General features: G+C 35.0%; 1 protein-coding gene across 1 annotated transcript in view; it reads right to left on the reverse strand.

Annotated features, from left to right (window-relative positions):
* Window positions 1-20,807, reverse strand: part of tex264a (testis expressed 264, ER-phagy receptor a) — a 65,487-nt gene that overhangs the window by 2,553 nt on the left and 42,127 nt on the right. The window contains exon 3 of the mRNA XM_058779609.1: window positions 7,469-7,649. Coding sequence (XP_058635592.1) covers window positions 7,469-7,649 — 181 coding nt within the window. The remainder of the gene's footprint in view (window positions 1-7,468; window positions 7,650-20,807) is intronic.

Genomic DNA, 20,807 nt, shown 5'->3' on the forward strand with positions numbered 1-20,807 from the left:
TATAAGCTAAAACAACCCCCAAAGGTTGTGTTTGAACCAAATTAAAAAAATGCCTCCAAAGGGATTTCAAATATTTAACTCAGAATTAAAGGTGAGGCGTCAGTAAACAGCTGCGATTCTGTTGGGGGAAAAAGGAATTCCTAAAAGAGGAATAGAAGCTTTATGAATCTAGTGGTCACTACACAAACAACATAGCAAAGACCCAAAGCGGTTGTTAACATTTTAAGTACTAGTTATATTATTATGGCTTTAGATTATATAAATTTAAAAAAAATCGAATTAATTACACAAGATGCTAAATTTATTGGATTTATCAATAGTTACCAAAAAAAAAAAAAAAGCCCCCAAACGAAGGCACTACATTATTGTGGCAGACAGCATTGAACAGACATTACAAAGCAGCTTTACAAGTCAATAAACTGATTATTTTATTTACATTTAATTGTACATAAGCCTAATCACACACCACAATCCTTTTGAAAATCGAGTAAGGTGCTGTTCTTTGAAAATAGGAAGAAGAGTAACTTAAAAATATAGACAGAAAAATAATTAAACTGCATTGGGTCAGAAAAAAATTTGGGCAAGATCCCATGATCTCTTTTTGTAAGGTGTAATTTAAGAGGGTCATGGCTGCAATCCTCTGCTGAAATTGATTAAAGTGAACAAATAAAGTGATTGAATCACAATGAGGATGGAGATGGATGGGGGAGAGAGAGAGAGAGAGAGAGAGAATCTACACTGAGTCTAATACCAGCTATTTAAACTAGAATAAAACTTCCCATTTAGCCTAATTTCTTTTAGGACAGCAGTGAATTTGACCTCCCTTCCCTCCCTGCCAGTATTATTTTAGATGGAAAGGAATGATCCCTCTCTCATCTAGCTCATCTCAACATATTAGATATGGCATCTTAATTAAGCACCAACTCTCTGCTCATTGTGAAGATCCACACCGGCAGAAAAGAGGAGCAGTGAGGGGAAGACCTTTTCAAACCCCATTAGCTGCCATAACACACCTTATACAACCCGAATTCTGGAAATGTTGGGACGTTTTTTAAATTTGAATAAAATGAAAACTAAAAGACTTTCAAATCACGAGCCAATATTTTATTCACAACAGAACATAGAGAACATAAATATTTAAACAGAGAAATTTTACATTTTTATTCACTAAATGAGCTCATTTCAAATTTGATGCTTGCTACAGGTCTCAAAAAAGTTGGCACGGGGGCAACAAAGGACTGAAAAAGCAAGAAAATTTGAAAAGATTCAGCTGGGAGAACATCTAGCAACTAATTAAGTTAATTGACATCAGGACCCGTATTCATGAAATAATCTTAGCGCTAAGAGTTGCTCCTAGTAACAAAATTCTAAGAAAATTCTTAGAAATGTGGGTGTTTCCCCTTATAATTAAAGAAAAGATCCTAGTAAAGAAAAAAGTAATTCAGAAAGCATCTTAACCCTTAAAAGAGGGCTTAAGGTCCAAAATTGTTAGGAGTACGGACGAGGACTTTTAAGAAGCTTAAGAGTTTCTTTAGCAGTGGAGAAAATGGACGAAACATGAAGAGGGAGAAGAAATGTGTTGCACACAATGTTGCACTTAATAAGACGCTACACATTAGATCGTGCAGGGATCATGTTTGTGACCGATCTTATTAGAGACACGCTAACATCTCCGACACCGCGCAGAAATGCCATAGCACCAGAAATGGACATAATCACTACATTAACTACATTAACATATTTGGCAACTGGAAAAATGCAACTACGCAGCAGTGATGATTTGGGTCTGTACCTGACAGCACTTTCAGAACCTTATTGTGTCGCTGTTCATTTCCTATAAAATACGTTAAGTATGACAGCACGGTAAATAAAAAAATAAAGAATATATATATACATATATAGTGTGTGTGTGTGTGTGTGTATGTGTGTGTGAGAGAGAGAGAGAGAGAGAGAGAGAGAGAGTATGGTAAAACAGGAACAATTACGCCTGTAATTTCAAAGTGAAGGCTTAAAATAAACCCTACTCTTAAAAGCGCTCTTTTATTTCCTTCTTGGACAACCAACCAATAACAGTCTTCAAAAGACTGTGTCATAACTAGCAACGGGGTCAGCCCCGCCTCCTCACTAAGATAAAAGTTTTAGCCTTTTTCTCGCTCAGAGTTGCTCTCAGATTGGTCCTGAATCACTTTTAAGCTAAGACTCCTTGTTAGAAATTTTTAAGCTAAATTAGGAGTAGAATCTCAGAAGTAAAGATGGCCAGAGGCTCTCCAATCTGTGAAAGAGTGCGTAAAAAGATGTGTAATACTTTAAAAACAACGTTTCTCAACGTCAAATTGCAAAGGCTTTGCAAATCTCATCATCTACAGTGCATAATATCATCAAAAGATTCTGAGAAACTGGAGAAATCGCTGTGCATACAGGACAAGTCCGAAGACCTTTGTTGGACGCCCTTGGACTTCAGGCCCTCAGACGAAACTGCATCACTCATCGACATGATTCTGTCATTGACATTACTAAATGGGCCCAGGAATACGTCCAGAAACCACTATTGGTAAACACAATCCGCTGTGCCATCTGCAGATGCCAACTAAAGCTCTATAATGCAAAAAGGAAGCCATATGTGAACATGGTCCAGAAGCGCCGTTGTGTCCTGTGGGCCAAGGCTCATTTAAAATGGACTGTTTCAAAGTGGAAAAGTGTTCTATGGTCAGACGAGCCCAAATCTGACATTCTTGTTGGAAATCACATACGCCGTGTCCTCCGGGCTAAAGAGGAGGGAGACCTTCCAGCGTGTCATCAGCGTTCAGTTCAAAAGCAAGCATCTCTGATGGTATGTAGGTGCATAAGTGCGTTTGGTATGGGCAGCTTGCATGTTTTGGAAGGCACTATGAATGCTGAAAGATATAAAGATTTTAGAGCAACATATGCTCCTCTCCTATTTCAGGGAAGGTCTTGTGTATTTCAGCAGGACAATGCAAAACCACATATTTCAGCTATTACAACAGCATGGCTTTGTAGTAGAAGAGTCAGCACCCGGCCTGCAGTCCAGATCTTTCACATATAGAGAACATTTGGCGCATCATTAAACAACAAATACGTCAAAGATGACCACAAACTCTTCAGCAGCTGGAAACCTATATCAGGCAAGAATGGGACCAAATTCCAACACCAAAACTCCAGAAACCCATAACCTCGATGCCCCGACGTCTTCAAACTGTGTTGAAAAGAAGATGAGATGCTACACCATGGTAAACATGCCCCTGTCCCAACTATTTTGAAACCTGTAGCAGGCATCAAATTTGAAATGAGCTCATTTTGTGCATGAAATTGTAAAATTTCTCAGTTTAAACATTTATGTTGTCTATGTTCTACTGTGAATAAAATATTGGCTCATGTGATTTGAAAGTCTTTTAGTTTTCATTTTATTCAAATTTTAAAAATGTCCCAACATTTCTGGAATTCGGGTTGTATTTGCCCATCACATAAATATGCTTAAATGTCATTGATTTTAAATGAATCCTCCCCAAGAAGCCTGAATGAATGGTGTTTTTATGACAATAATAAACTCTTGGTCAAAGGAGGAACCTGTACTCTTGGACCTGTACTCAGCTATGAAAACTATGACCACAAAATATGGATCTTTATGCTAGAAGTAGTCATATTTTATGTAGACATTTTCAAAATTGTTTATATATATATTTATATAAAAATACACACACAGGTGGCAAGAAGTTGTTAATAATTTGTTTTTGAAATTTTATATTTTATAATTTATAATTCTTGTTTTTAAATTTTTTATTCCATAAAAAATATAGTAAAACAGTAATATTGTGAAATTTTATTACAATTTAAAATAACAGTTTTTTGTTTGAATACATTTTAAAATGTAATTTATTCTTGTGATGGCAAAGCTGAATTTTTAGCATCATTAAGTTTCATATGATCCTTCAGAAATCATTCTAATATGCTGATTTGGTGCACAAATATTATTGGTGCCCAATTATTAATAAATGTACATATTATTGTGGAAAACAAGTTTTTGCTGTTTAATTTTTTATGTTTTCTTTTTTGGAAATTGGAAATTTGGATTCTTTGATGAAGAGGAAGTTAAGTTCATTGACCAGCATTTATTTGAAATATAATTTATTTGTAACATCATAAATGTCTTGACTGTCACTTTTAGTCAATTTAATGCATCCTTGCTGAATAAAAATATTTTTTTATTTTTTTATTGTATTTCCCCCAAACTCTGGACTAAAACAGAAATCGTTACTCAAACCTTTCATCCATCTAAAGCCTACTCGTAAGACAGCATCTTCCTTCCCAAGTCCAAGTCACTACAGCTAATTATAACCTCTCAGCCAGAGTATGTGAGAAACCTTTTAACAACCCAAAAGGGCACCGCTAAGATTAGACTGGGCTTTCCGGTCCTGGTGAATTTGCCTGTACTTGTCCTTCACATTGTACACAGTGTACCCTTGGTGCTCTTGAGCACCGTGACACTGGAATTAGCTCTGTTCACAGCTTGAATGACACCCTCTAAAAGATCATTGCCACATCTGAGAATGGTCATTTGGGAGCAGAACGTGATGCTCAGTGGGTCCCTAATTCACCAGGGCTATCCACTTTTCCTAATCACTTTCCTGGCCCTAATAACTCACCTTATCGTCATTATCAGGTTCAGTTCTAGACAGATCCTGGCCTGCCTGAGTCTCAGAGTGTCAGACCACAGGAGATAGACACAAAAGATTAAATATGGAAAATGAGACACTATGGCCATTAACCAGTATAATATGAGCATGGTAATAAATAGTATGGTGATATTAAACAAGTCACACTCTGAAAATTAGCTTTTCATGTCTTTTCATTGAACACACTGTCTACAGCAGGTGTTAGTAGATAGAAAAATCAAAATGGCAAAGAAAAATATTATAATTCACGCTATATATAATACATATCTCTTTTTAAATCACTTATTAAAAAAAATAGTATGCACCACTGTATATCACTGAAAAACAATAAACAGTTTTGGCACTAACACGTCAAATATTTGCTATGTGGGGAAGAACTTCCAGTAGTAGAATTTGCTCAACAAAGCTGAAGAATATCTTTCCATGGAAAGCCTCTTAAATTGCATTTGCCTGAATTAGTTTCTAAATTGTTGGGTCCAGTGGGATTGTTAGCCGAGCTTCAGGATTTTTGTTCAGTAAAATGTTTCAGACGAAAGGGATTTTGAAAGAGGACAGGACTACGTAATGATAGGTACAGTAAAAGAGAGAGAGAGAAAGTGAGTAAGTTAGCCCGTCACTAACACTGTAACAAAACCCAAAGTATTAGATTTAATATAAATTCATCAAGGAAAAAAAATATATTTATGTAAATTTACTGTAATATATATATATATATATATATATATATATATATATATATATAAAAGGGCATTAATATAAATAAATAATATATATAAATGATATACATAAATATATATATATATATATATATATATATATATATATATATATATGTATATCATTTATATATATTATTTATAAATATATATATTTATAGCTGAAATGCTTTTAGTGTGAAAGCACATGTGAAATGAATATGTGAAGAGCTGTATGTTTATATACTGCTATGCATTTGGAATGAATAAAGGTCACTGCATGTACACATTGAACTCAATGAACCTTCAAATAAGCTTGAAATACCCGCACTGAAATCCAAGTCCAGCCCTCAATGCGTAAATCTAAAGTTCTTTGGTTCATGTTAAAGCACCTAAGAGACGAAAGAGACAGGAATGGATGGAGAAAGAGAGAGTAAAAGCGAGATGAACTGCCTTGCAATCCCCCAAATTAAGGAGTTTGATTCACAACCTGCACTTGTCAGATCCAGCTGAGCAGCTGTGATTGAACGGCCTTTAATTAAGAGAGCTGCAGGCGCGCACACACACACACACACACTGAGTTTAGCTGTTGTCCCGCTGGAGTAATGACTCTGTTTAGCTGTGCAGGGCAGAAAACAGCCCTCGGACTTTAGCATCAATCTTCACAGCTATTTGTTTTACTGACCACAGAGTGAATTGTGAACAACTGCTGCTGTGACTGAGCCAGGCTCTTTCATTTTTCTCAGTTTCACAGAGCTTGTCGGCTCACAACAGAGACATAATACGGCAGATAAGGTGTGACTACTGTGCAATTTCTCTGGAATAAATGCACATGATGAATGAGTCCTCATGAACACATTCAGGCAAGCACACTGTAAAACCGAACAGTGAAATGAAATGAGTTAAATTTCACTCAAATAATAATGAAAGTTCATTACATTTAATTGAAATAAGTTCTGTAAACTCAAAATGTTGTAGTAAGGTGAACTTAAAATGATTGTGTTTTCTAGTTCCCAGCATGCTTTGCATCAGACAACAAGGAAAATAAATGCAGAAATTAAGTGTTATTTTGTATGTTTTTGCACAAGATTAACAAAGAGAGACACAAGTTAGTACTTAAATGTTGTGTTATGTTAAGATTTACATAGGTTTCTGTTATGTTGGTTTTGTAGCGTTATCATTGTGGTGAAGAGTAGAGCCTGTGGTTAGGTTGAGGATGGACAGCAGAATTTAAAGACTATATATACTGCATGCTGTTTGACTATTTACATGAAAGTGTGGCGTGAGTCTTTTAGATAACTATATTAGCGTGCTGTTGCAAACTAGATCTGAATGAATGTGCTGTTTATGGAAGCAAGTTGTATATAATTATCATTGTGATGAGTGGGGTGGGATCATGGAAGTGAGGCTTGGATTGGCTCCCATGGCTCTCAGCCCCGCCCCACTTGTCATACAAATTTTAAGCTCTATTAACTTAAAAAAATTTAGTTTGTTTACTCAAATGTTTTGAGGCAATAATTTCCTCAAATGTTTTGAGTATTCTTAACTTATCAGGTTTTACAGTTCACTCACACGCCATTTTAATGTCGCTGGCAGATTTATAACATCTGAAATGAGGGTAATAGTTTGGGATCCTAAGCAGAGGTGGCTAAAGAACTGGACATTGAACATGGCAATCACATAAACCATCTGTCTGTAACTACATAGATATTACTACAATATATTACTGTGATATTACTGGACTCTTATTGAGAATAGCTATAGATTGATTTTTTTGCATTTTTTCCCACACTGTAATGTATGTAATATCATGTGCTTTGAATCATACAATTACAATTAATTAATATGATTATATTAATTATAAATTAATGTTGTAATTGTATAATAATAATAAAAAATGAATACTAATCTCAATTTAATATTAAAAATAAATGTAAATGTCATTTTATTTGAATATTATTTTTTTTTAAAGCAAATTCATACTGATTATTTTTGATCATGATGAAAGAGATTAAAAAGAAGATGAAGAAGAATAAGAAGAATTCTCATCCTTATACTGGGCCGATGAGTATAGTAACATACCCGCCGCCAGCTCTGTAACATCAGCATCTTTATGCTCCACTGTTTCCTCAGTGTCATCAGATGTGTTCTTCTCGAGCAGTTCAGGCACAGAGAAGTCCACCTGATTCTCCAGAGGACACATGTAATGGATCAGATCTCCTTTGCATATCTCCAGGAATGGGTACGCATTCAGACTCCTTTCCTAAAAGAAAAAAAAGTGAGAAAAATGATTAACGTTGCATACTCGCGATGTCACAACTGATGCAAACATGCTGCAGTCCTGAAACCACTGAGGAACACTGCGTCAAGAACATTCTCCTTCAAATAAATATATACCTCTTTTTAAGCAAGAAAGAAAATCATACAGATTTCAATGACAGTAAATAATGAAAGAATAGTCAGTTTTGAATATCCTATTCCTTTTAAGAATCCTTTTGAAAGTCCATTTGAAAAAAAAAAGCTCTTACATTATCAACTGATCATATGCATTTCACCTCCATCCAAAGAGGTTTCCATTAAATTGTTGGCCGACATGATTCAGCTATTATAATAATTTTGGCAACACAATAGCTATATAAACAACAAACCATGGGTTGAGAAATTAGTAGTGACACCAACTTATTTGCTCTTTAATGCATTCAGTACTAATTATTTCTATTCATTATTGCTAAGAAGGGAACGACACTGTCCTCTGCAAAAGACCTTCAGTGATGTCCCACCTCATTAGAATCAAACTTAGGTCAGACCTTTACTGATCAAACACACCAGCCTTATGACAACTTTGCAGCTGGACTAAGCAGGAGTTTACACCAATTATTCTGTTTTTAATGAAGCAGCCTCATTAAGGATAAGACCAAATGCCACTGTAATGATCTGAAAGAGCCATGCAAAACAGCAAGCGGATCAGGCTGTTGTGCACATAAAATCGCTAAGTGTGAAATCGTGAACTAAAGTTAAGACATTTGAGACTATTATTTAGATAGAACAGCATTAGCATGTTTAAACAAGAGGTCAAAAGCATTTAGACAGTGTTTTAAATAAACTACTGTCACTTATCAAACCAAAGTATTACATCTTTGTTTATTCATTTACGCACAGTAAGCCATGCCGATATTTTTAGATATCATATAATACTGTATATAGTAAAGCTCACATGTAACCAACAACTAGAAGCTTATCGTTTCAGATTACATTCAAATAAGAACAGATTTAAAATGCATAAAGTAAGAATATATGAATATCTGATATGACATGTCATAAAACATCATTAAGGTTTCCCCATATAGAGCCAGAATACATGTGCAGAAAATACTTTGCAATGTGTGGTAATAAAAATGCAGATGCTAGCAACATCAGACAGGGCTGCAATATTCTTTTGCACTTTGAATGATTTGACATATATATATATATATATATATATATATGGAGGATGTTATGTTCTACTGAGCCCTCAGGATAGAACTGTGCTTCCATAATTGTAATGCCTCTTCATGCTGAGAGCTTTGTTTTGATACAGTAACACTGTTTAAGAACCATAGAAATGACAAATGCCATAATAAAACAATGTACAGGTGGAAACAAACATGTATGTACAAATGTGCACAGGTTAACGCTTGATGGTCATAAGATTTTAAACAATAATTATAAAACCGTCACATAGAGAGACAAATATTTTAAGTGGCAAAATCTTAAAGGGGTCATCGGATGCCCATTTTCCACAAGTTGATATGATTCTTTAGGGTCTTAATGAAAAGTCTATAACATACTTTTGGTTAAAATGTCTCAATGGTAGTGTAAAACAACACCCCTTTTACCTGGTCAAAAACAGCTCTGTTCACAGCAAGCCGTTTTAGTGCATGTTTCTTTAAATGCTAATGAGCTCTGCTCAGCCTGCCCCTCTCTTCCGTGGGGTGACGAGCCGTTTTCATGAGACTGTTTATTTTAGCAGCATTTAGCCACGGAACTTGCTAACTAGCACGTTGTAACGCGTCGAGTTAGGATTAAGGGTAAAGGATAGCTCACCTAGCTCCAGTTGCAGCAGAAATCAGTCGAAGCTCACACGAGTCACATTCCACATCTCAAGCTTTATTCCTCTGTCAACAGCGTTACTTATTTAAAGAAAAATAACTTAAATGAGCAACAGAAATGAAAAGAAAACCATCGGTCCCGCACACATGCGGTTCTCGTGATGTCACACAGCCAAGAAGCTGAGAACAGCTTGATCTGAGAAAGGGGATATTATTTATAGGGATAAAAAAAAAAACAGAGTGGATTTTTATAATTATAGGGTGAATGTGTCACTCCCAACAGACATTTATGTTCAAACAACATGTAAAAGCGAATTTTGCATCTGATGACCCCTTTAAAGATCTGTAAAATATTAGACTGAATAATCCTTTTTATGAAATTGAATCAAACTATCAGGTTACACTTTATTTTATGGTGTCCTTGTTACAGTGCAATTACACATTTAAGTACTGAGTTGTTTTAATTAACTACATGAACTTACTATATGGTTAGGTTTAGAATGAGGAATTGGTTTAGGGTTAGTTGCATGTAGATTATTGATGTAATAATACAAAAATTATGTAACCTAACAAGAAAAAATAAAAGTGTTACCAAATAAAGTGTTACCGTAAAACAAAGTGTTACCAAAAAGGAAATATATATATGGACTTGCTTTATGAAAAATATTATATACAATTTATGTATGTATAATTTAAATATAATTTAACTTATATTTTTTATATTATATATATATATATATATATATATATATATATATATATATATATATATATATATATATATATTTTTTTATTTTTTTTTTTATAAACAAATAAATAAAAGTGTTACCAAAAATAAATAAATATATATGGACTAGCTTTATGAATATAAAATACAGTACACGCTTGATACTGTGGCTGGTTAGGACAAAAATAATTAAAATAATCTAATTCAAATTTTTTTTATAATTTTTTATCATTTCATTTCTTTATTTGATTTTGAGGCAAAGTATAAGACCCCATCCAAAGAAGACAGTGAAAGGACTGAAGAGTAAAGAGGAGCTGAAGATGTTTAGCAGTTTCACAGTTCTCTTTCTTATTGTTAATTGACTGGTTGCATTCTAATCCTCAGTAAAAGAGTCCTGCTCTAAAGCAGTATGAATCACCTGATACACATAAAGACTCCAGCCCTTAGGGGCACACATGCAAATGAGAGCACATCTCCTTGAACCAGAAGCGATAATGAGTGCGAGAGGAAAAACAAAGACAATCCACTCCACACTGTCGCCCCCATGAAAACAATGTCAAAACAATGACGGCACCAAAGCGAGAAATAAGAATAAGCAAACTGCACAAATCTGTCTATAAACGCTTTAGTTCCTTTACCGTCAAGACTGAACATTAATGTACTATATATTTAGGTTATAGACATTTCTAAAGTCACTACGGTCCTTTTTTAAAGCTTTCAGTTTCTTATAGTGATTGCTGTTCATCAACTGCGTCAACTAGCACTGCAGTAATAACTAGCTTCCAGACACCTCATTAGTGTAACAGCTTGTGCTCTCCATCACGGCTCTGAGCGACACTTTCAGTCAGACAACAAGCACTTAGCAGTCCAATATAAAAAACACAGGAATTTTAAACACCTCTCATACTTTTCAAGCATGTCGTATAATCTAATAATGAATCTAATTACCCCCTATGAGATGTAATAATGATTAATACAGCAAAGCGTATACTGCCAACATGCACGCTAGGTATGAAAGAGCCAGTGGCGCTCTGAGCAGGAAATCTTTGTGATAACTTTGACTGCTTTTGTTAGCGCTACTGTAGGTGTCATGGGGAAGACAAGTAATATTGCACTTTAACAGGTAATTAACCCAAGACCTCAATATCTTTTGTGACTGATATATCAGCTCACATGATCACAGCTTGTAAATTGCACTGTGAAATACAGAAAACAAATAAAAAAAATTGGGAATGAAACTAGTGAGGTCTGTTAAGTTTCACTTCAAAACTTAACTTTATAAAGCTTTTAAACATTGGTAAAAACCATTATTAAAGGTTTTAATAAATTTTGCAGCTAATTTCAATCTTTAAAAGGAGAGCATACATTTATACAGATTGGTGGATATTTGTTTTTGTTTTTTTATTGATAATGCCCAGAAAAAACTACATTTTTACTTATTTTTTTAATTAAGCAAGAATGCATTCAGTGAGCGTAATTATTGATATATTAATACATTTATAATGGTGCAAAAGATTTTTATTTCAAATAGATGTTCTTTTCAATTTTCTATTCATTAACAAAAATAAAATTGTCACAGTTTTCAGAAAAATATTAAACGGCAAGTTTATATGATATTCTGGCCCCTATGTGTTGTGATGATTAGCAAATGCCACTAATTACACTATAATTCTATAGTCAGTATCACTAGAGTAGTAATATAAAATAAACTCACATGGATAACCCTGAAATGTGTACATATTGCACAGACATAACATATGCTGCTATCATAAAGCACCTGTATCATTTTGAACGCACAGCTGAGAAACCGACATCCATTTATAAATAACACCTGGCGGTTCCAGCATCATCCATCTCTAAGAGCTCTTTTATTATGTTGTATATCTTTATTTCTGTCCATCATAAAAATAAATAAATAACTAGCCACTATATTAACCAGGCCCATTATAATTGAAAGTACGCTTCCGGCATGAGCGGTTTTAATTATGTGGAGACGATGCTCCATTTTCCTTGCTGCCCTTTTGTATGTGAAACCACACCCTCGGTGGTGGCTGCGGGGCGAGTGTTACCCAACACAACGAGTCTGCATGACTCCACTTACCCTGAGCTAGATGGGGTGCAATCAGGAGATAATGAAAGGGAAACATCACCTCCCCAGCAGGGTGAAAAGTGTCCTGTTTATATGAGCAAGCAATCATAAGAGCTCGACTGATGGGTCTTTTTCTCTCAAAAGTGAATTCTGCAGAACAACAGCACTTTTGTTATACTGTCAACAGCCAAGTTCAGTTACAATAACATCTACTTCAAGCAAGTCCAGCTGCAACCTGCTTAAACCAGCCTATATATGGTTTGCAGGTTTTCCAAAACAGGCCAGCTGGTGTCTAAATGGTTTAACTAGTCAGCCAGCTGGGCTCCCATCCCTATAAAATAAGGGTGCGCAGCTATTAAACATCTGGCTCAAACAAATTGATAATTATTTTCATGTTAGGGATAATATTTTAAATATGCATTATTTTGGGCATTTTTCATGTTTTTTTGGACAGTACACTATAGAGCAGCCAGAAAGCAATGACTTAATAAATGTCAGATATTAAGATTCTATACTACTTTATCTCAATTAAAAATAATAAATACATAAATGATAAATACATAAAAATAGCTAAAATTCATTGTTTAAATGCACTGTTTAAAGTAAATTTAGGCATCATGACATTAAAATGTCTAGTATAAAAAATGAAAAATTTGTTAAATCACATTAAACATTGTTATTAAAGGGATAGTTCACCCAAAAATTAACATTCTGTCATCACGTACTCATGTCGTTCCAAACCTGTATGTTGAACATAAAGGAAGATATTTTGAATGAATGCTGGTAATCAAACAGTCGATGGTCTCCATTGACTTTCATAGTATTTCTTTCCCTAGTATGGAAGTCAATGGTTTGGTTCTTCAAAATTCTTTAAAATATATCCAATTTCAGAAGCTACTGTATTTATCCAATATAATCCTATACAATAAATGTAAAAATCTCTAATATCGGGTAATAAACAACATGTTACCAATGTATCAAGTATGCATACTATAAAACAACCAACTCAGACCAGCCTTACATCTTGGAGACAGTCAGTACATGTTTTTTTAAATATTTTTAATATTTAGTGTAAAAAGCGAGAAAGTAGAAATGGAATCAAGAAATATTTTAGGCCAGACTCGATCCCGCAAAATCCACATGAGCACTACATCTCCAATGTGTCAATAGTTACCCAGCTAAGCACTGGCCCAACTCTATTTATTAAGTGTAATGGTATATCATTTAGAAATGTCTATACATGCTGAAACAAGCTTGCATCAAAAGAGGTCATGATGATTTGATACCCGTCCAAGACTTCGCTGTACAGCCATACAGATGAAAGGCTATTTATTCCCCATCGACAGGTGAGATTTGTGCAGAGAAAGTCAATGTCTCCTGATAGATCCCTGTATTCCCGCTATGATTCAGCTCAGTCCAGGCCAATTACTGCTTTATAGATCAAGCTGTCTAAAGTGTGCAGCACAGTACAGCACATGCGATATGTGAAACAGCTTTCATCTTTAAAAGAGCTCTCATCAAATCCTTCCAAAAAATTACTTCAGGACATGTTAAACTTGCGAATGACAGAAATGAAAACATAGAGATGGTGAAGTTGTCCCGGGTTCACTCAGGGCCGTCACAGTCACGACAGCACTGAGAATAGTTTTGAAATCAATTGGAATAAACCTCTCTGTGTTTGCTGTTAAACATCACTTTTCACTTGAGAGATCTGGGTGTCTGGAACAGATGGGTCTCTGCATGACAAGTAAACATAAATAATAATGGACTAAAACACATATTCAACCTGGAAAAAGAAGTATGAATGTAAGAAGAAGCATTAGCATAAGTCTAAAAGGACACCCATTTTTTCCTCCCACTAACAAACTGTCATTAAACCACAAAAACCAAGGTAACAAGTGAGGTGTATAATATGGAGCTGTACGTCAATGTCCTTGTGAATATAAATAGCTCGTTTCATTTTTACTCCCACAAGTCATTCTGCACAGGGGTTTCAAACAATAGGGGTTTGTAGGAATTGACAAAAAATGTTATTATACATTTATAGATATGTAAAATCGTTATTATTATGAAATATTTATTGTGAAAAGCGCTATACAAATAAATCATCAAAAAGATCATATTTGTCTTCAGGTTTATATATCAAAGTGGTTGACTTGGCATTAATAAGTGTTAATTATTTGCTTTGGCTTTAGTACAGTAATAATATACAAACCAATTTTTTAATTTTGCAAATAATGTGCATTTTTTCCTTACACAGTATAAATCGGTTTTTAAACATTAAAATATACAGAGAGAGTCCCTCAAAAGAGGATCAACATATAAAGTATTATTAATTATTTACACAGAGAAAATAATACATACAACAAGTAATATAAATGTATATGTATATTTATACAACAGTACTTTCTGGTCCTTGAATCTGATTGGCTGATAAGAGTGCGATATTGGAGTGATATCAGAACTATCCAATTTCTACAAAAAAAAAAACAGCAAACCTGTTTCAAATATATTCAAATAGTTTTATTGTATTTTTGATCAAATAAATGTAGCCTTGGTGAGCATAAGAGACTTCTTTCAAAAAAAAAAAAAAAAAATCTTACAGACTCCAAACTTTTGAATGGTAGTGTATTTGTATAAGAAATATGCTGAATTCTGGACAGCTGGATGTGAACAAACTGGCCTTTACATTAATGACTGGAACTCTATTCTCCTCCAACTATAAAACCTACTGTCTATTCATATTATGGTTTAAAATGCTGATCAAGTGCTTTGGAAGGCGTCCCTGCTTCAGCCACGTTCTGTAAGCAAGACCTTCAAACTAGTGGCCTGTATTAAGACATCAATGTTGAGTCCCTTCCTGTTTGCTGTCATAGAGTGTTGTGATTGTGGGGCTGGACACAGAGATGCAGGGGATGAGCAGAGCACGACAGCCTAGTCATGTGGAATGCCAGACGAACCAACATTTGCACCAGTGGTGACAGATGAAACTCAGCAGGACTCCACCACACCACACAGTAATGTAAGAATTTCACACAACAAGCCACAAAACCATCGATAAAGGCTGGATAAACCTACGGATCTTCTGGTTTTCAAGTCAAAGTCCTTGTATGCAAAACGTGCTTGTATAATATAAACAATAAGAGGTGAAATGGAAAGATAAAGGTGACTACATGAGAGAGAGACAAGTACAAAGCTAAATTGATTACACTTTCTCAATTAGTGAGCGCAAAATAGTTGCAGACATGCTTTTTTTGGGCGTTAAATAATGGCGCAAATGTCAGTAATTTGACGAGCGCAAACGTTAGTAAATCTCATTGCGTGATTCATTTGAATACTCTCCTCCCATAAATTTTGCATCTGAAAGGGAAACTCCTAGAAATGCATATTCAATACGGTCAGGCGCAAACATTACTGTGTTCATGCCTTTTCAGTGCTAAATCGTCACTGCGTGTCTTTAGTAAAACCTGACAGTACTATTTTAAGGCCAAAAGACGGTTTGCGCTGGCGCAAGCTGTTAGTAAAACTGGCCCCAAATCAAAGCAAATTACAAATGAAGTATGAGATCTAACATGCAAAATCAAACTGGTTGAAATCCACTGGTGTTAAGAAAAAAATGAAAATGGATAGAAAGGCTCAAAGATGGAAAAAGAGCAACTTCGCAAGAAATTATATTAGTAACTAATTATTTTAGCTACAAAGTATAGAAAGTTCACCAATATTTTTCAATAGCTCAATAAAACAAATATTATTGCAGTGAGTTCAACAAGAAAATACTATTTCAGTCACATTTTTACATGTTTAATTCAATGTAATTTAATTCATGTTTCTTGTCGTTTCTTTGCAATTAGTTGTGTGAACCCAATTTTTTTTTCAGTGTAAGAATATTTTTTGTGTATATTTTGCAAGCTACAGCTTGAGAACATATTTACTTGTTCAGCAAAAAAAAAAAAAAAAAAAAAGATTTAGTATTCATCAAAATGAATTAAAACAGTGAAATGCAAACTCAGAATATGACGTAAACCTGCAGTAATTAAATGTTAAATAACACAAATGTATCTAATCCCTTTTTATTAACCAATGTCTTTGCTGCTGACCTTTAATGATCCAGTTCAACCATACTAATAAGCAAAAATGACTTTAGATAAACTAACAATTGTGCTTCGTTGTTTTTATTGCTGAAGAGTGTTGAACCTTCTTCTGCGTTCTACTGTACAGACGTGAATTTACTTTTCCTTCAGCCTGAGGTTTATTCATTATACTTTTTGGTGTGAAAGTGCTTTTACATTTGCTATAAGTAGAAATTCTTATAATAACAGCAATCAAGCTCATATTTAAAAAGTACTGCAAAAGTAACGCAACACAACGCATTACTTTCCATAAAAAGTAAGTAAGTAACGTAATTAGTTACTTTTTTAGGGAGTAACGCAATATTTGAATGCATTACTTTTAAAAGTAACTTTACCCAACACTGCTCACCAAATCATCTAAAATATTATATATTTAATTTTTTATGAGTCTTAAATGAGCTAGTTCCTATAAACACTGTACAATGTACTGCACAGCGTTAGAGGAAGTCTGCAAGAGAGAATCTGAGGAAGAGAGTGACAGAAGGGGAATACTCCAGGGAAATGTCGTGACTTTGTTCTTTCAGGCAGCTGCTCCATGAATTTGTCTCCTCCCACAAACAGAATGTGAGCACTCACAGGTAAGCACATCCCCAATCTCCCTCATCTCCCCGGGCTCCCACTGTTACATAATACGCACCTCTCTCAGCGCAATCACAGTCCAGCCACAGAGCCGAGAGCTGCTCCTATCAGACAGAATCCATGTGAGACAACAAACCCAAATTTTAGAAGGCAAATTTAATGCGAGGCTACTATTAGTGTTGACACAACTGCAACTTCAGTGAAACACAATCTCAGTAGCTGACAGTAAAATTTCACAAATCTCAATACCAATTTTGACAGCACTGTGCTCTCTCCAACAAGGTTTTAAGTAAACTTTAGAATCAAAACTATAAGGTATATTGTAAGTAAGGCATGTTAGTATTCCTATATTTGTTCCATTTATGTTCACTTTGTGGATGGTTATGGCAGCCAGGTAAAGCAGATAAATAAAGTACCACTGCACTATACATATATACATACATACATACATATGCCATCAGAAAATGTTTTTATTATTCATAATCTGTACTGATTATGAAATTTGGACTGATTATTTGAAAATGTCAGAAAATGCATGTAAAGAATAAGAAATGGAATAATCATGTGGATTTAAAAAAATAATAATAAAAATAAATGTAATAAATTTTTAAAAAGTCTTAATCAGTATTTTTGTCCCATTTTCCAGCAAAAATCTAAACACATCTAAACAACCTTAAAACTAAATAATAAATATAGCTTAAGTCGAAATTTAACAAAATTTAGTGTGGTTTATTCTCTTTTTTAAAAATATGTAAGGGATAATCAATGGCTAGCTGTGCATTATGCCATGGTCATTTGCCAGCATTCACATATTAAAGATGTTAATAATTATTTGCGCTGCAATATTTGACCGGAACGATAAAAATGACGGTTATTTTCGTCTGTATTACTATTCAACTGTAACTGTATGTTACTATGGTTACCAATGTTTATAGGAAGCGCATTAATATAGAACGTGATTAAACTGACCTGGAACTACCTGTGCAGTTAAACGAATTTAATCAACACCTGCCAGCCAATCAGAATCGAGTATTCAGACAGACCACGGCATAATTATTTTTATTTAACAACAACACAAACATAATGAATAAGACAATAATTTTGAACAGAATCATTCCTTTTGTAAAACAGCTCATTTCAGCAAACTCATCTGTATAAAAAAAGTAATCAAAATCTGTAATCATGTCCTTCAAATCATTCATTCATAAGGAAATGCAGCTAAACTCAGCGGGAGCAGAAGGATGAGATGAGCATCATGAACAGAAAGCGACTAGACATGCCCATCAAAAGTGAGTGAGAAAAAGGAGGCCTATCAGTCACCTGCAGGCATAATAAGACAAGAGGACAGCAGCTGACAGCACTCGCATCTACTTGTGAGACAACAAATGAGGCCGACAGTCCACTGAATAATGAGGCAGAGGTCAGAGAGAGGAGGAGACAGATAGTTCAGGGAAGAGAGAGAGCGAGGGGCCATTTAAGTCTCATATAAAGAGTGACAGGAAGTAGCTTCGAGACCATCTCAACAGCATGCCCGCTTCCTTTGCCCAGGAGCTTCAAACGCAAGGTCTGATCATCCTTGCTCGCAAGCTCTCCAGCTAACAACAGATATCCCTGCCTATTCTTAGACCAGCGATTTCTTACAAGGATCCCTGGGCAACATACAGACGCTGGAATTAATACATCCACAAATCACAGTGACAATTGGCGACAGTCCCCGGAGCCCTTCCTCCCCTGCCTATTTACTTTCATACGCTGTCACACACTCACGGACACACGGATCTGTGAGAACAGAAGCAAACTCCATTTCACACCTCCGGTGCTGTTCAATTCTGACCATCCCTTGTGGTCGCACGCTTGAAGAGGGCTGTATTTTTATCTTACACGATAACACCTATATTTTCTACCCTGCATCCACGCGGGCATGTCCAAACCGAGTCCAGACAGAGTTCTGAAAGTTTTCTCTTGTTTTCCATTCAGAACAAATGAACCTGCTCGGGACGGCATGTGCCTGTGTGGATGTGCATCTCTGTGAAGCGTGTCTGGGTATTTGTGGGTGGTTGTGCACCGCGTGTACCCTGCCGATCGATACGCCGCGTTTCCTGATGAACAGTAATTGTGGGGACTTAGTCAACAGCGGTGCCCGAGTCAACACAGAAGTCCTAAATCGATTGGCTGAGCTGGGGGAGAACGTAGCCAATCAACACTGATCTGACAGTCACAGTTCATTACTCTGAGATGTTTTTGCATGTCTGAGAATGGTATTTTTGGCAATGCACAATTCTTCCAAACAATTTTCATTTAAATTTATCAGTATGATAATAACATGTATATACACTACTAGTCAAAAGTTCTGGAACAGTTTTTTTTTCTCTTCTGCTCACCAAGCCTGCATTTGTTTGATCCAAAGTACAGCAAAAACAGTAAAATTTTGAAATATTTTTACTTTAAAATAACTGTTTAACATTTGAATATATTTTAAAATGTAATTTATTCCTGTGATTCCAAAGCTGAATTTTTAGCATGTAAATGTAAATACATATTACCTATATTTATTAAATATACATTAAACATATTATGCTAACACAAACTTTTATATTGGATGCAATTAATTGCAATAAAGCATTTTGACAGCACTAATATACACACTACATTATACTACAACATTAAAAATATAACTTTCATAAATAAATAAATCAAATATTCTATTACATGGGTTCCTAGTTACTATGGATTGGGGTGTGGATGTGCTGTTTTTATTTTATAACAATAGATCTAAATGGTAATAAGTGGGATTTATTTTCTTTTTGCAAAATAGCATTTATTTATTAACATATATACTGTATGCTTTTGGCTTTATGATGAACTCGCACATTTCTTGATAATAGTCACGAGGTTCTACAATGGAAAAAAGAAAAAAAAATAGTGTAGAATTTACTTTGAAACAATTTTTACTCAAAAATAGCTAGCAAATTTCACAAATAACTTCAAAGACACAGCAAGTACGCAATGAATGAAACATAACATTTTGATGTAGAAAGACTGAAATAGTATTTTCACATAAATGGTACTCCAATAATCTTTACAACTTTGAAAAATAATTTTTTACAGTGCAAAACCACACCCACCTAACGACAAGCATATCCACAGATGATTTTCCTTGAGTTTCAGACTCCTTTATGTACTTACAAGGAAAACATGAGCGCATGTTCTGTGCATAGATCAATATTTAATTCCTGGAGAGTCTGTCCTTATATAAAGATCTCTGCACTCTCTTTACAACCTTTTCTTCCCTTTAAACACATATACAATACAGCTCAGCCTCAGCACAAACAAATCAGTTTGGCAGGGGACACGTCTACTCTCTCTGCTCCCTAACGCACATGAACAATGGTATGTGGAAACAGCTAATTAAAAATCCATTTACGCTTGGCATTGGTAGGAGAGACATTTACTCGCACACACATTTTCACTCATTGCAACCCACCAGCAACAGTCCCGAACCCTACAGAATGAGCAGTATAGTGAAGGGACATTTTTAGCTCATCTGGTCTCATCACTATATGTCATCAGAAAATGTGCTGCCGGTGGTTTCAGGGTCAGCTCTTCATACTGGACATACAGATCCTACCAATCTGACAAGGATAGAAAGCAAGCAGACAAACAGGCTCTTGACAGCCATGAATATGGACACGTAGATAGATGGAAGCCTGCTCGCATTCATGGCTGTCAAATGGTTTCTATATATCCTAGATGTTATACAGTTATGAGTTTTTCATCTTTACCTTCCTCCATTTATGTAAAAACAACA

Source organism: Onychostoma macrolepis, chromosome 06 (assembly GCF_012432095.1).
Source record: "Onychostoma macrolepis isolate SWU-2019 chromosome 06, ASM1243209v1, whole genome shotgun sequence".
NCBI lineage: Eukaryota > Metazoa > Chordata > Actinopteri > Cypriniformes > Cyprinidae > Onychostoma > Onychostoma macrolepis.